This window comes from Lissotriton helveticus, chromosome 2_1, assembly GCF_964261635.1.
Source record: "Lissotriton helveticus chromosome 2_1, aLisHel1.1, whole genome shotgun sequence".
Taxonomy (NCBI): Eukaryota; Metazoa; Chordata; class Amphibia; order Caudata; family Salamandridae; genus Lissotriton; species Lissotriton helveticus.
The window spans coordinates 2,081,978,919-2,081,993,863 of record NC_136059.1 but is presented as its reverse complement, the minus strand read 5'-3'; the positions used below and the strand labels follow the sequence as shown (position 1 = coordinate 2,081,993,863).

The following is a 14,945-nucleotide window of genomic DNA, read 5'->3' as shown; positions in this document are numbered from 1 at the left end:
TTTATGTTTGCATCTTTTTGCAGCATTTTCCTACGCTATTTTCATCAAAAGTATAAAGGCAAATCCTTCCAAGGAGAAGAAAAAACGTGTGGTGGGTGGTGCCTCAGAAGAGGCTGGCCATAGAGAATTGAAACCCTTCTGACATAACCGTAAGGCTCGACTTCCTTCCAGGCCAGAGAAGGGAGAGCGGCAAAGAGAAAGAAAGTGCAAGACAGGGGGAGATTTATCTAAATTGTAGGCAGACGATTAGATGAGGAATACAGAAGAACATACATAAGTCGTGTAAGGCAGATGGTTTGAAATAATGTATATCAAGAACATATTGAGGAACATCTTTAACTCTCTTACTAACATGGCTGAAAAAACACTGGAGTATCATCACTGAAGATCACGTCACTCATACGAGAGGGAGGCCACTCACATATATGATTAAAAAGAATAAGACATTACACAAGGGACGGTGGATACATTCAAAAGCCTAATCACTGAGCAAAATCACGGTGGCAAAGTTCCGAGAAACAAATACAAATTCTCATAGCTATATAAACAAGCATTTGCAATGCAATAGGTCTCGCATTAGGAAAGTTTGAGCTATTTGTACTGTAAATGACAATTGTTTTATTTATGTGTTGGTTTTGAAAATAGCTAAATTAATAGCTTTGTCACTTACAATGCCAATAGTTATAACTTTCGCAAATGTGACACCTATAGCATTTGTAATGCAATATGTGTTGTATTTATGTGACTTACGTGTATTGATATTACAAATAACAATGGCTTTTAATTTTTTTAAATAATTAATACTTAAATAAAAGTTATAATAATTTATAATGGCAGTAGCTTAAACTTTTGTAAATAACTTTAGTGAAGGATATGTTCAGTGTATTATATTGTGACGAAAATCCAAGAACAGAAGTGAAATATTAACCTCTTTTTGTGACATGTGTAATAAAGCTTGAACCATTGAGAGAACATATTTGAACCAGTTGTTGTTGAATAGTTGCACAGATTGATGCTGTGGTGGCGCTGAGTGATGTTGTGGTGGCGACAAGTGATGCTGTGGCGTTCAGTGATGCTGTGGTAGCGCATAGTGATGTTGTGGTGCCCCCGAGTGATGCTGTGGTGATGCAATAGATAGATAGATAGATAGATAAAGTGAGTGCGATAGATGGAGTGAGTGCGATAGATCGAGTGAGTGCGATAGATAGTTAGAGGGCGATAGATCGATAGAGGGCGATAGATCGATAGAGGGTGATAGATAGAGTGAGGGCAATAAATAGATAGATAGAGGGTGATAGATAGATAGATAGATAGATAGATAGATAGATAGATAGATAGATAGGGCAATAGATAGAAAGAGTGAGGGCGATAGATAAAGTGAGGGCGATAGATAGAGTGAGGGCGATAGAGTGAGGGCGATAGATAGAGTGAGGGCGATAGATAGAGCGAGGGCGATAGATAGAGTGAGGGCGATAGATAGAGTGAGGGCGATAGATAGAGTGAGGGCGGTAGATAGAGTGAGGGCGATAGATAGATAGAGTGAGGGCGATAGATAGATAGAGTGAGGGCGGTAGATAGAGTGAGGGCGATAGATAGATAGAGTGAGGGCGATAGATAGATAGAGTGAGGGCGATAGATAGATAGAGTGAGGGCGATAGATAGATAGAGTGAGGGCGATATAGATAGATAGAGTGAGGGCGATATAGATAGATAGAGTGAGGGCGATAGGGTGAGGGCGATAGATAGATAGAGTGAGGGCGATAGATAGATAGAGTAATTATGTAGCGTGTAATTATGTGGCACTGAGTGGTATTTGGAGTGTATGTTGCGTTGAGCGCAGTGTAATTATGTAGAATATAATTATGTGGCACTGAGGGGTATTATGAGGAGTGTATGTTGTATCCAGTATAGTGTAATTGTGTGGCGTGTAATTATGTGGCACTGAGTGGTATTGTTTGGAGTGTATGTTGCATTGTAATTATGTAGCATATAATTATGTGGCACTGAGTGGTATTGTGTGGAGTATGTGTTGCATTCAGTAGAGTGTAATTATGTGGTGTGTAATTAGGTGGCACTAAGTGGTATTTGGAGTGAATGTTGCATTGAGTGCTGTGTAATTATATGGCATGTAATTATGTGGCACTGAGTGGAATTTGGAGTGTATGTTGCATTGAGCGCAGTGTAATTATGTAGCATATAACTATGTAGCATATAATTATGTGGCACTGAGTGGTATTGTGTGGAGTAGCAAGATTCAGAAAGAGAGGTTACGATGGGATTACTCTTAAGAAAGCCGAATCAAGGGTAGATCGACTGAAGAAAGAAGCTACATTGAAAGCCAGTAGGTCTGGATTTAATGTGTTAGCATGCTGTGTAAGCGCATTAAAGTCAGTCAAGCAACAAAATAGTAGCCTATAATGAAGTCTCCCTACTGGCTGTTCAATGCAATCGGTGATGAGGAGACTGATGGATACATCGACACTGCCATGGGTTTGATCCTTTTCCACTGGTCTGAGGCAAGAGTTGACTGACTAAGTCTCAAGCCAGTGTCTGAGAGGCTGGTCCAAGAAATCAATGGTAGAAAGCGGTGCACCTGAAGCTATATCTTTATTATAAGCAGTAAGTCTGCTTGACAGATGTGCTGTCAAACCCCAGACCTAGAAAGTATCGCCAGAGCAAGAGGAAAATCCTCCAAGGAAAGGTGCCCTGGACGACCTCCCAATTCTTTGTTTTACTGTTGAGTCAAGCCAATCCCAGGACTGTGTGAGAGTAAGGGGTGGGTGCCTTTAGGATTTCATTCACCACTTGTACTTCTCAGCTAATTTCACGATCTGAGCGAGGGTTGCCACCTGTCCAGTACTTTACTGGCCCAGTCAGTAAGCGTATGTAAAGCTAATCAAAATACTAAAGATAGCAGCAAAAGCTGCCATTTTGCTATTTTTGAAACAGTAACTTAAAATAGCAACTTCAGGGAAGAAAGTCGCTTCAAAGATATTTTCGAGCTATCTTGTGATTTCTTACGACTATTAAAGCAAAGAGATGTAGAATTGCCATGTAAAAGGCAATTCAGAGAGAATTGTATTGAAGTACCAAAACAAAGCATTTACGGAATCTCAAAACATAACCGAATGGCGGGTATTTTAGCAGAGACAGGTGGAAACCCTTTAAGCCGGGGCTCCGGAGGCTGAGTTTCTACTGCCACGGGCACATCGTTGCAGGCCCCGGGCCCAACAACTGGTGGCGTAGGTAGGTTTTCTCCCAGACACCCTAGTGCTTGCCGCCCATAATGCAGTGGCAGTGACTGCTCTCTGGCTTAGATTTCACCCGGAAAGTTACGTCAGCTTTTGGGAGATACTAAAAGAAAGGAAGTGTCTGGCATCTGGCCCTGTGGAAAATATACCATCCCCTCTCTTTGTGTGCGTGCGCTCTTTCACTAGAAAAATAATCCTACAGTACCTGCATTGTTCATCTGTAACGTATGTGGAAAGGAGCGACCTTTTAGAGGAAGAAAGTGTGGGTCATAAATCGACTGTAACAAGAGCTGCTTTCGGAACCTGTTGGACTACACTTGCAGTCAGTGCCCCGACTACCGCATAACTTTCGCCCAGTAAATGAAGCCGGCCTCGGTGGCTCGGGCTGTGATTGAGTAAACAAGGGCACATTCCTGGGCAGTCGCTGTGCCACTGTGTACACTCGTGCTCCAGCCCTCGCCCGGCCGCGGGCGCCGCAGCTGTGCCGTTTGTCATTTGAGACTCTCGGCCAGGTTAGATTTTAACAAGGTGGCTTTGTCTGGGATTCGTAGTAAGTGAAGAGAATATTGCTTAACTGCAGTAGCCATTTTTAGGGCTCGGCGACGTCACCACTTCGTCAGAAGTGGGGCGGAGCTGCAAGGGAGCCCTGGACGAAAGTGAGGCCTGGAGCACAAAGGGGGCGGGGCAAGAAGAAACAACGAGCATCCGTGAGAGCAGCCGCCGCAGCCATCTGAAGAGCCCCGGTAAGGATCGCCAAAGTCCCTCCCTCTGGCTGCCCGTGACACCCAACCACCGTGTGGGGGGGGGGGGGCCGCGGCGGCGGCGTGTGTATGCGTGCGTGTCTGTGTGTGTGCAGAGGGGTGGGGGGCGACAGCGTGTGTAAGTGTGTGCACGCCTGTGTGTGTGTGTGCGTGCATGCAGAGGGGTGGGGGCTGGGTGCGTGCATGCAGAGGGGTGGGGGGGTGTGTGTGCGCCGTTAACCCCTTCAGCGCGGGTGACAAAGCCAGCTCGTCATGGGCGTTACCTGCGCTGCGCGCATGACGAGCTGGCTTTGTCACAAACAAGCCATTTTTGAAATTTCAGCGCACGGCGGGAATTCGCGGTAGCGCTGAAGCGGTTAATGCATGCGAGAGAAGCGAAAGCAGGGGCTGTGAGTTCGTCTGCGTAAGCGCGGCTCAGACGGGCGCTCCCGCGGTCAAAACTGAGACTGCAAAAGCGCGCGTCTGACTGTTGTCCACATTCCCAAATACGGATCACAATAGTTGTCGAAGCAGACTGCAATCAATGCTTACGCATTGAATGCAGGTCGTGCTTCCACCTAAAAACACAGTCAAGACATTGAATTTGGGTAGAAGTGAGGGAGAAAGCCAAAAACAAGGGGAAGCAGTGACACTAAACGGAGAGCTGTCACAGAACTAAAGGCGTTTAGGAGGCGCACAATATGTAGGCATGCCAGAGAGACGTAATGCTGATGTGGAATTATGAGAGCAAAAAAGCAGCGGCATTAGACAGAGCGGTCACAAAATGAGAATGAAACAGGGAAGCAATACTAAAGTTAGACATCATTAAGGTCACAAAAAACGAGATCTGAAAAACAGAACAAAGAGCCAGGCTGAACATAGAAAGGTCATGGATAGAAATATCAGAGAGGCCGCCAGACACAGAGTCTCCATACTCCGAGTAACACGGTAAAGCATGGCTTCATAGAGAGAACAAGAGACACATTGAAGAGCCAGATAATGTCATCAAACATATAAGTTTCGTGAAGCAATTTACAAATGTAAAATGTTGAAGATATGTGTCCACACAGCTGATTTTTAACAGATACAAATAAATAATGGCTCGAGCTCATGCGAAAATGCGTTTGTTTAAAGGGACATTGCTGCCAAGGTGTGTTCTTTATACACAATAATATTACCGTTCAACATGTTGAAGAAACCCTTCCAGTCTCCACTGATGAAGAAGTTGTGATATCATGATCTGAAAAATTAACAGTAATTACTTGTAATGCAAATATTCACGTGACTTATTATAACACTTTATAAGTCTAATCGAAAGCTTAATTTTTCCAAACATCATCAATTATAAAGGTAAGCTAAAAAGGTAAATCTGTTTCCAGTAAATGCACTGCTTGTGTCTGCTCAAACTGAAAAGTAGTTTTGAACGTGTTATAATCTTGAAGGTTTACATTCAGTATGTTTTAGGAAAACGGAAACGATGTGGACAATTTGCATAAGACTCCTAAAGCAGCTATCTAAAGACAGTCAAATACATTTTGAAATCATACTTCCTGTGCACGATTCTGCAGCAATGTTTAGTTGGTCCATTTTCGTTCATACTTCGTGAATGACTGACTCAAAGCGTTATCACTTAAAAATGTTTTTGTCTATTGGAGTTCAAATAGGTAGAGACAACTGTGGTGTTATTTCAGTCAGGTTACAGGGGTAGATGAGTGATTTCACATGATCCCCCAAAACCTTTTAATAAAACAGGAAGAAGTATGAGATGAACTTTGACCTTGATAACAGATCAAAGTAGGTGATAAATTAAAAGAATATCGTAACATGTGGGGTAGTGCATAGAGAAAGAAGCAAGCTTGCAGTTATTAAACCTAGCAAACGCCAAAGATATACGTATTTTCATCTAATGAGCTTGATTCCCCAGAGTTTTATTACTTTTTGGCTCTATTTAACTATTGGTTGGGTCGCTGTGCAGCGAGAAACTGCTAAATGAAGAGGTGTGGCGCAGTGGGCAGGGTGACCGACTTCGGAACCCCGGACCTCACGGTTCTATCCCTGGGACCGGCGGCAGAACAGCCCATCACCATGTGACTCTGGGCAATAGCTCAATTAATCTTCCCAACTGACCCCAGCGCCGTGACACCTTCGGGTAATTGTTCGTGCTTTACAAATACTGGACATTTACATTTAAATCTGCATGCAAACCATTTCTGCTATTCAATTGGCATGTTTGACATTGTGTCAGCAGTAAGTCGCACACAAAAGGTTAAGGCTGCTAAAATGGCAAATTTGAAATGTGCACCTGCTGACAAACTATTTCCTTTACACATATTTAGCAAACATGTTGATATGTGTTTAAGAACAACCATACAGCACTTCCGGGAGGCATAAATGTTAAAATTCAAAACTGCATCCAATTTTACATTTATAATGCAAAATTTAAAACTATGTGTTAGAAATTAGGTTTCTAGTTGGCAGAGATATGCACCCTGTCCAAGTAGGGACCACAATCCTAGTCAGGGTAAGTCAGATACACACCCTACAATAACCTGTGCTCACCCATCTCGTAGTTGGCCCAAAGCAGTCAGGCTTAACTTAAGAGGCAATGTGTAAAGTATATGAGCAACACTTAAAACAGAGAAAACAAAGCACAAAAGTAATCCACACCAGGTTAGAAAAATAGAACTTGAATTAATGAACAAAAAAGTCTGAAACAACAAAAATCTAAAAAACAGAACCAGAGTTATGAATTTTTTAAGAATATCTGCAAATATAGTTCTTAAAAGCACAAAGCCCCAAATGGGTTAATCTGGTTGCGCTTGACCGGGATAAATTCAAACGTTCAGACAGATTGCAATGAACCGTGGGTCGGAAACAGGGACCAACCCTGACACGCTAAAAAAGTACCTTGGTTATAAGATGCATTGATGTCAAGGTTAAGATGCGAGTAACAAGGAGGCAATGCATTGGTTCCAATCCTCAGGATTCGTAGGCAATGTGATGTTGTGAAGCAACGCACTTGGAGATGTGGCATTGTCGAGCAGCCCTGGATATAGACGATGCATCAGCATCGAGCCACACAGCTGGCGATGCAATGAGTCAGCGTCGAGGTGAGATGCGTTGGTTTCGACCGGAGCAAGGATGGCGATGCATGGATTTTGCAGGTACAGCACAGAAAACCCCCTTTCAAAGGCCCAGGACTGGAGTGGCGCCACTTGGTAAGACTCGGAGTTGGCAGAGTCCAAGTGCTGAAGCAGGGTTGTTGGAAGTCTTTGATGTCCCTGAGACTTCAGAACTGGAGGCAAGCCAGCCAGCCCTTGGAGTCAATCTGGTTCTGGGGATGTAGAGATGCAGGTCCAGTCCTTTTCACTCACATGTAAAGAGGGCAGCAAGGCAGGCAGAGCAGAGCAGGAGACCAGGAAAATCGAGCTGTGTTTAAGCCGTTTTAGCAGCGCATTAGCCCTTCTTCCTGGCAGAATCTCCGCACCTCCAGAAGCATACTGGGTTGGGGTGTCAGGGGGTCCAGTGCTTATACCCAGTAGGGGCTTTCAAGGAGAGGCCTTTAAAGTGTACGTGGTCCCTGCCCTTCCTCCAGACTCACTACAGGGGGTATGCGGCTCTCGGTGTGGAGACAGGCACTGCCCATTCAGGTGTGCCAACCACTACCTCCCATACTGCCTAGGGTGACCTATCAGGATATTGATGGCACAGAGTGACAGAATGGTTAATGTAAGAAACTGTCACCTCTCTAAAAGTAGAATTTTCAGACTTGAAAGTTAAAATTCAACTTTACTATAAGTTGCTTTTTTAACTTGAAGTCCAGAGACACCAAACCGAAAATGTCATACTTCTCCCAATTGGAAATTACACTTATAAAATGTATTAAAGTAATCTGATGTTAACCTATGGGGGAGACAGGCCTTGCAGTTGTAAAAAATGAATTTAAGAGTTTTTCACTATCACTTTCACAACTTCAAAATACATCTACATTTTTTTAACACACTGCACAGTGCCCTTAGGGCTGGCCAGTGTCTATCTTAGGGTTAACGTATATCTATTAAAAAGGAAAATTTGAGCATGGCAAGAGGGTTAACTTGCCAGGTCGACACAGCAGATTAAAACTGCAAACACAGGCTCTGCAGTGGCAGGCCGGAGATATGTTTAAAGGTCTACTGAAGTGAGTGGCACAATCAGTGCTGCAGGCTCACTAATAGCTTTTAATTTAACCCCTTCCGTGCAAGCACTCCCTCCCCAGTGCAGCGAATGGCCAATGGCTGACGCAGCCCCGCCCACTCATCAGAACGCCCGCACTGCGGCGGAATTGCCACCGCTGTTAAGGCGTTAAAGGTCCTGCACACATATAGTGCACTTTACTAAGGACTTATAAGTAAATTAAAAATGCCAATTGTGAATAAGCCACTGTTACCATGTTTAAAGCAGCGAGCACATGCACAATAGCACTGGTTAGCAGGGGTAAAGTGTCCAGAATCCTATAGCCAACAAAAACAAGGTCAGAAAAAGGGGAGGAGGAAGGCAAAACGTTTGGGGGAGATCCCGCAGAAGGGGCCATATTCAACACTATGTAACTCGAGTCTAATCTGCAGTTGATAGGCTCAGCTGCATAATGCTTTAATCTGAAACACAAGCAATGCATCCACCTACATTTAAATGGGTCACCATGGCTTACCTGTTCTGGCTGAAGCCTTTTTAAACTTTACCGTTAAGCATATTATCCCTCAGACCAGTTCAGAGAGGGATGGTGTTGGACTTGGCCCTTTTAGCAGGGTCATCCCTGAACTTTATGCCTTCCCCCTGTATTGTTTCGCACCTGTTTTGTTGGTTTTAGGACTCTGGGCACGTTACTAATTCTGATCAGTGCTAAAGTGCATATGCCCTCTGTGTAAAGTGTTATGGTAATTGGTTGTTCATAATTGGCATGTTTGTCTTACTAGTAAAGTACATTGTGAGTGCCAGGGCTGGTAATGCAAATGCTACTAGTGGGCCTGCAGCACTAATTGTGCCATCCACACAAGTAGCCCTAAAAAGAGATATCAGGCCTGCCACTGCAGTGCCTGCCTTGTTGTCCTGGCAAGGGCACCAACTTGCCAGGCCTTACCGTCCCTTTTTATGGACATCAGACACCCCTATAGTAGGCCCAAGGTAGCCCCCTGGGCAAGGTGCAGTGTATGTGAAAGATAGAACATGTACTGAGGAATGTACCATGTCCGAACAGTGAAGACTACCAAATTAGTTTTTCACTGTTGCAAGGCCATCTTGCCCATAGGACAAAATGGAGAATGCTGTGTCCCATGGTTCCAGAATATCTTCACATAGGTATTAGATGGAGAGATGGCGTTTAGTGTGCCTGAACTCAGAATTTAAAGACCCATCCTTTTGTGAAGAGAGTTTTTGAATTGTGTATTTAGATGCTTTTAGAAGTGGCTGATTTCTTGTCTTAAACCATCCTGTGTGCCTCTGCCTGGTTTTATATTGCCTGCCTGAGTTTGGATGTGTTAGGGTCTGGGATGTGTCCTGACCCCAGGGAGGAGTAAGTGAGACAGCAACATGCTTTGATGTGGGGGGAGGAGTAGCCCCCTGGATGTGAAGAGGGCTGTGTTGTTGCCACCAGAGGATGGCTCCACCTCCTGCTGAGCGTCTGGGCCCCAGACCCTGACTATCAAAGAAGGAGGGTGTGCACTGGCAGGAAGACACCCAGGTCTGGTTTGGACACAAAGACTGCAAAGGTATTTAGGAGTATAAATATAAGAGCTTAACCCCTGAACTCAAGACTGAAATCCATACAGAAAAAGGGTTAAAACAACTTCATGTTTAAGAGGAACCTCTGCCAAAGAAGAAAAGCTGAAGAGACTGAATAGAAGGACTGCCCTTGCTGTGTGTTCTGGGGCTGGCCTGCCATTTGCTAATTTGACTAAGGAGAGAACAAGGGACTTTGCCGTGTCCCCCTGCTTGAGAGGACTTTGCTGTGTGCTGTGTCCTGAAGTGAATTTTCTCCAAGGGCCCGAGGAGAGCTGGTCCCCTGTTGTGGAAACTCAGGAACATAAAAGTTTCCAAGTGTGTCTCAGCGATGCTGTGTGCATGTGCTTTTTGCATGCCTGAGACTGCTGTATGGTCTGTGGTGCAGTTTACGAGGTGTCCAGTGACTGCATTGCCGCCACAGCGTGAAACATCGTCCATGCTGCTGCATTGCTACTTGTGGTCCGAGACGTCATTGTAACTCAGGCTGTTAGTAAAGAGCGCTGCTGCTGGCCCGAGCCGCAACGTGCTAAAGGATTTCTTGAAGCTCCGGAAGCTACAAGGTGAAAGGGATTGGGATCATTGTTCGTCGAATGGAATCCGCCGAAGATAGTCAACGAAGGAGAAGGCAGCGCTGTAACCCGTCCGGCTACAGTGTCGCCTAGCAACAGAGCTGCAACGTGATCGGGATCGCCCAGCAGGACGTCCGACAAGCGGAGAGAGAGAGTGAGGCAGCGCACCCCCCCCCCAGGTTAGGCTTGGAGTCCGGTCGGGAGCTGCAAGAGTGTGTGGCCTGGGGAAGAGTACAGGAGTGCTCCGAGCTCTCTCAAGCTGCACTGCGCTAAGAAGTGCTGAGTCCCTGAGCGGCCCGTACCAGCCCAGCGGTACCGGGGACGCCCCTTTATGCTTATGGCCGTTGTCTCTGCTGTTGGGGCCTAGTGGCACCCGAGTTGACCGTGCAGATTGGCTTACCGCATTATTATTGCATTACGAACTGCCTGATTCTTGCATTACGAACCGCATTATTATTGCATTATGAACTGCCTGATTTCTGCATTACGAACTGCATTATTATTGCATTATGAACTGTCTGATTTCTGCATTACGAACTGCATTATTTTTGCAATACGAACTGCCTGATTCTTGCATTAAGGACTGTCTTATTACTACATTACGAACTGCATAGCATTGCATTAGGACTGCATTAGAGATCGTGAATTGCTCATTAATACTCCAAGAACCTACAAGTAATTGCTGGCCTAATAACTGGCAAAGTGAAATATTACGAATGCGCATATGTTGTATTTCTATCGTTGGTCTCATCGTATTCCTTTTTATATAAATAGGCCACTCTTTTTATGAAACCAGTGTGGTGTCCACTTGTGGTGTTATCACTGTGTTACTGGGAGTGTGGTTGCAAATACTTTACACATTGCCTTGGAGATAAGCCTGGCTGCTCGTGCCATGCTACCAGGGGGTGAGAAGGGGTTATCCAAGAGTGTGCCCCCTCCTTACCCTGACTAGAAGCAAGGGTCCCTATTTGGACTAAGGTACCTACCTCAGCCAACTAGAGACCCCCAGTTCTAACAGATGGGAATGCCACTCACATGTATCACAAATGAGAAAAATTTAAATCAATCAATATGTTTTATTCATTTCCTCCAAAAGTGACTTTTATAAGGTTGCCATTCTCGTGCTTTTACATAACTAGCTAGCTGATGACCTCAGTCATTTTCCTAGAATGGATCACATGTGATTGAGGGCCTACAGCCTCTTAAGACGTTGGGTGCGATCCTCCTATTCAGAAGTCTGGAAATCTGTTAACAGTAATCGGAGGTGCGAAACACAGCACTTTTGCAAAAGTTCATTAAGGGACTAGTTATTATTGTCAGGGAAAACTAATTAATTTAACAAATATTCAAGGGCCACTGTTCTCTGTAAAAACACTGTTCAGCACTGAGCCACATGTTTTCTTTTCAAACACTACCCACTTTTACAGTACTGTTATAATCAATTTCAACACATGTGCTTTTATTGACAGGATATTTGGGTCACATATCATTTAAAATTAACATTGATGGATATCTAGATGGAATTATAAACAGAAAAGTGAAACCATTTCTGCTTTGCTTTATCCTCTATCCAGGTTACTCTAGCCTTTTGGGTTTCCCTGCTCTGATGTGAGTATTAAGCTTAGCATGACCTACAATTCCCCTTCGAAACAGAAGCACTGCACTACATAAGGAGCGGTGTGCCATTTGCATCACTCTTAAGGAGATCCAGTGCTGAATGAGGAGTCTTGGCGTTGGGGTACAGAGGATAAAGCATATATTTTTCAAACTCCTTCAACCATTAAAACTTTAACCTTTTGGACAATGTATAGTTTGTTTAGTGTGGTAGGAAGGTAAGGGCAGTACAAAGATTAAGGCCCAAGTGTCACACATTTCCTACCACCGTGTGACAGATTCCCAAGTCCTGAGGTCTGCATTGTCAAAAGCCATTGATGAATTCAAGAGTCTCGGTTCATTAAATATGCCAAAATGAATTCAGTCCACCACAGCCAGTATAACCAATTTAAATATCATGTGAGATCTAAATTCCACTGGTAAGGGGTGTGACTAGCTTCAGGTTCCCCGGTGTACCTTAAGTTGTGTGTCACAAGTTCTGCCAATTCTTTCAAAGCAACAGAAATCAGGGAATTGGTTGAAACCTTGGCCTTTCTCCTGGGTGTGGGGACATGGTTTTTATATTTATAAATTATTTTAGTAATATTTTCACCACCAAGCTCCTAAACTTTATCTCCTAACTTAAATATCGTCACCTTAGCTTTAAATCCCTCTTAGATGTAAGCCTGTAACAGCTGCTAAAAGGGGAGACAAGCATACATCAGAGATCATTTTATTTATTTCTTACTCTAAGGAATAGCGTCATTCTGAAAAAACACTAGAGGCACATGTGTTTCAGCTTCAGCTGAATAATTAGCCTCTCCCTCCTTTTAACACATTACTGACATATTAGCCATCATTCCTCTTACAATCGCTGCCCACGAGCTCACTGTCTTTTACCTCTTCTTCCTTACTCTCCTTTAGGTCACATTTACAAAAGATACAAAAGTTTTCCATTTTGAATATATATTTTTTACAATATATTACAAAATATTTACAAAAGGAACTAGAATGGTCCTCCTTCACAACATTTTACCTTCTTCAGTAACTGTTGTCTCCCATTCCTCTCTTTTCCCTTTCATCTTCTCTGTACGTCACTCTTGCGGATGCTTTGTTCTAATACGTCCTCCAGACCTGCGATCTTTTAAACTCTTAACTCCATCTTCCATTGTTGCGTTTCTAGATTTCTAACCCTGCCTTACCAGTGCTTTTGATCTTTTAAACTTTCCTCACGTTTTTCAGGGGATTGCAAAGTGAACTTACACGCTTTCCTTTGCCTCACTGATGAGCAATTAGACATTGTATTTGAGTTCGAATTCTAACTGAAATTTTTAATTTAATCAAACACTAGTCTCCTGGCAATCCTGTTGTTCTCATGGTTCTGTGCAAGTGAGATCTTCCGACCTCATCTGTTTGGTTCACTGTAAAGAGCACTGACACCTGTGGAGAAGAAGCGGCCCTTACCTCCCCGGGGCGACGTCCGAGCCTGGGGTCCCTGTCACCCGCGCCCGTTCATGCAACGTCCCTATCACACAGGACTCCTCCTCTCTCTCTTCCCCTACAGGAACCGGCAACAACAGCCGAGCCCGGAGGACCGGAAGCAATCTCCCTCGACCCCGGAAGTGAGACACCCTTTGAGGAACCGGAAACGGCCGCCTCTGACCCCGGAAGTGCTTGCCCGGAAACCTGCCCGGAACATAGAAAAGCCGTCGGGAAGGAAGGAGAGGGGTTCCAAGCGGCGGTCTCGTGGCAGGAGGCAGCGGCAAGCGAAGAACCACTGACAGTGAGCGGAGCGGAGCAGCAAAGCCGAAGTGAGGACGAGGAGGAGGACATCTGGATCGAAGACTGGTGGCGTCCTCAGGAGGTGGCTGGAGGGCGGCCGCAACTCGCAGGAGAGTTGCGGCGGGGCACGTGATTACACTCCATCCTTTCTCCGTGTCCCCCCCTGTAATTAGTTGTAAATACTGTAGTTAGAGCTTCACGAGCACGAAAGCACTGTATATTGACTCCTATCACTGACACTGTAACGAAGCCCGAGCACCGTCCCCACCACACGCCACACCCTCTTCCCCTTCCCTCTCTTACTTGCCTTTTTCCATCCCACCCCGCCGTCCCTTCCTCACGGTCAGCTTCAGATTCCCTCACTCCCCGGTGTAGGTGGAAGTACTCAGACGTCCTTTTGCCCCAGACTAAAAGCCCTATACTCTTCTCTCCTTTGCATGCCTCCGAGGAGTGCCAGTACCCTATGGCGGAGAAAACGACATCAGCTCAGGAGAAGAAGACCCCATCCAGACGACCCCACCGCGCCAGACCGTCTCCCAGATACCCCGCCCTGCACATCCAGCCGGAACCCATCCACCAACCCTGCCATCCAAACAGACTTTGTCCAGAACTTTCAATAAAAACCACTGACCATAGCACAGTATATCCGGCATCTCCGCCTGTTATTCCGGTCCACCCAAGACCCCACCCCACACACCATAGTGGTTTGCCTTGCTAAAAATGTAAAAATAAATACATGAATAGCGGAGTTTAATAGTGGTGGAAGCCTTGGGATATAACATGGATGTCTTTGGAGCAGCTTAACGTTGGCTCCTCCCTTACACGTCACAGAAAGTGCATTATTTAGGTGTACGCACAATATATATACTGTGTACCTTAACAGTTGAATGAAAAACATGTAGTCCTTAATGAAACCCATCCTCACGGGGGCGTGGCCAAGATTGCGGGCACGATGGACGCGCTGTAAAGAGCTCCGGAGCAGGCCTGCCTGATCTCCTACATTATCCTGCCATCCGACTCTGAAGTGTAGGCATTTACCTTTTGCAGACAGTCGGTGTGTGTCCTAGGACCAACGGAAGCCCGAAAACACCCCAAATGCACCGCTTTGAAGAACAGCAGCATCGGGGAATGGGCGGACAGGCGCCCACAGCTGGGGCCTACGGCCTCCTTGTGCCGGAAGCTGGGGAATGCAAAAGCGGATGCGGAGCTGTGTCAGAGGACCAGCTGCAATGGGGCACCCGGTAAGCAGTGCA

The 14,945-nt window shown here is 45.2% G+C and overlaps 1 protein-coding gene across 7 annotated transcripts in view; it reads right to left on the bottom strand.

The window, feature by feature from the left end:
• The window catches only part of LOC144819055 (kynurenine/alpha-aminoadipate aminotransferase, mitochondrial-like), a 442,105-nt gene that overhangs the window by 115,011 nt on the left and 312,149 nt on the right, over positions 1-14,945 (bottom strand). For all 7 annotated transcript variants that reach the window (XM_078677063.1, XM_078677064.1, XM_078677069.1 and 4 more), the window contains one exon: positions 5,170-5,231. In XM_078677063.1, coding sequence (XP_078533189.1) covers positions 5,170-5,231 — 62 coding nt within the window. The remainder of the gene's footprint in view (positions 1-5,169; positions 5,232-14,945) is intronic.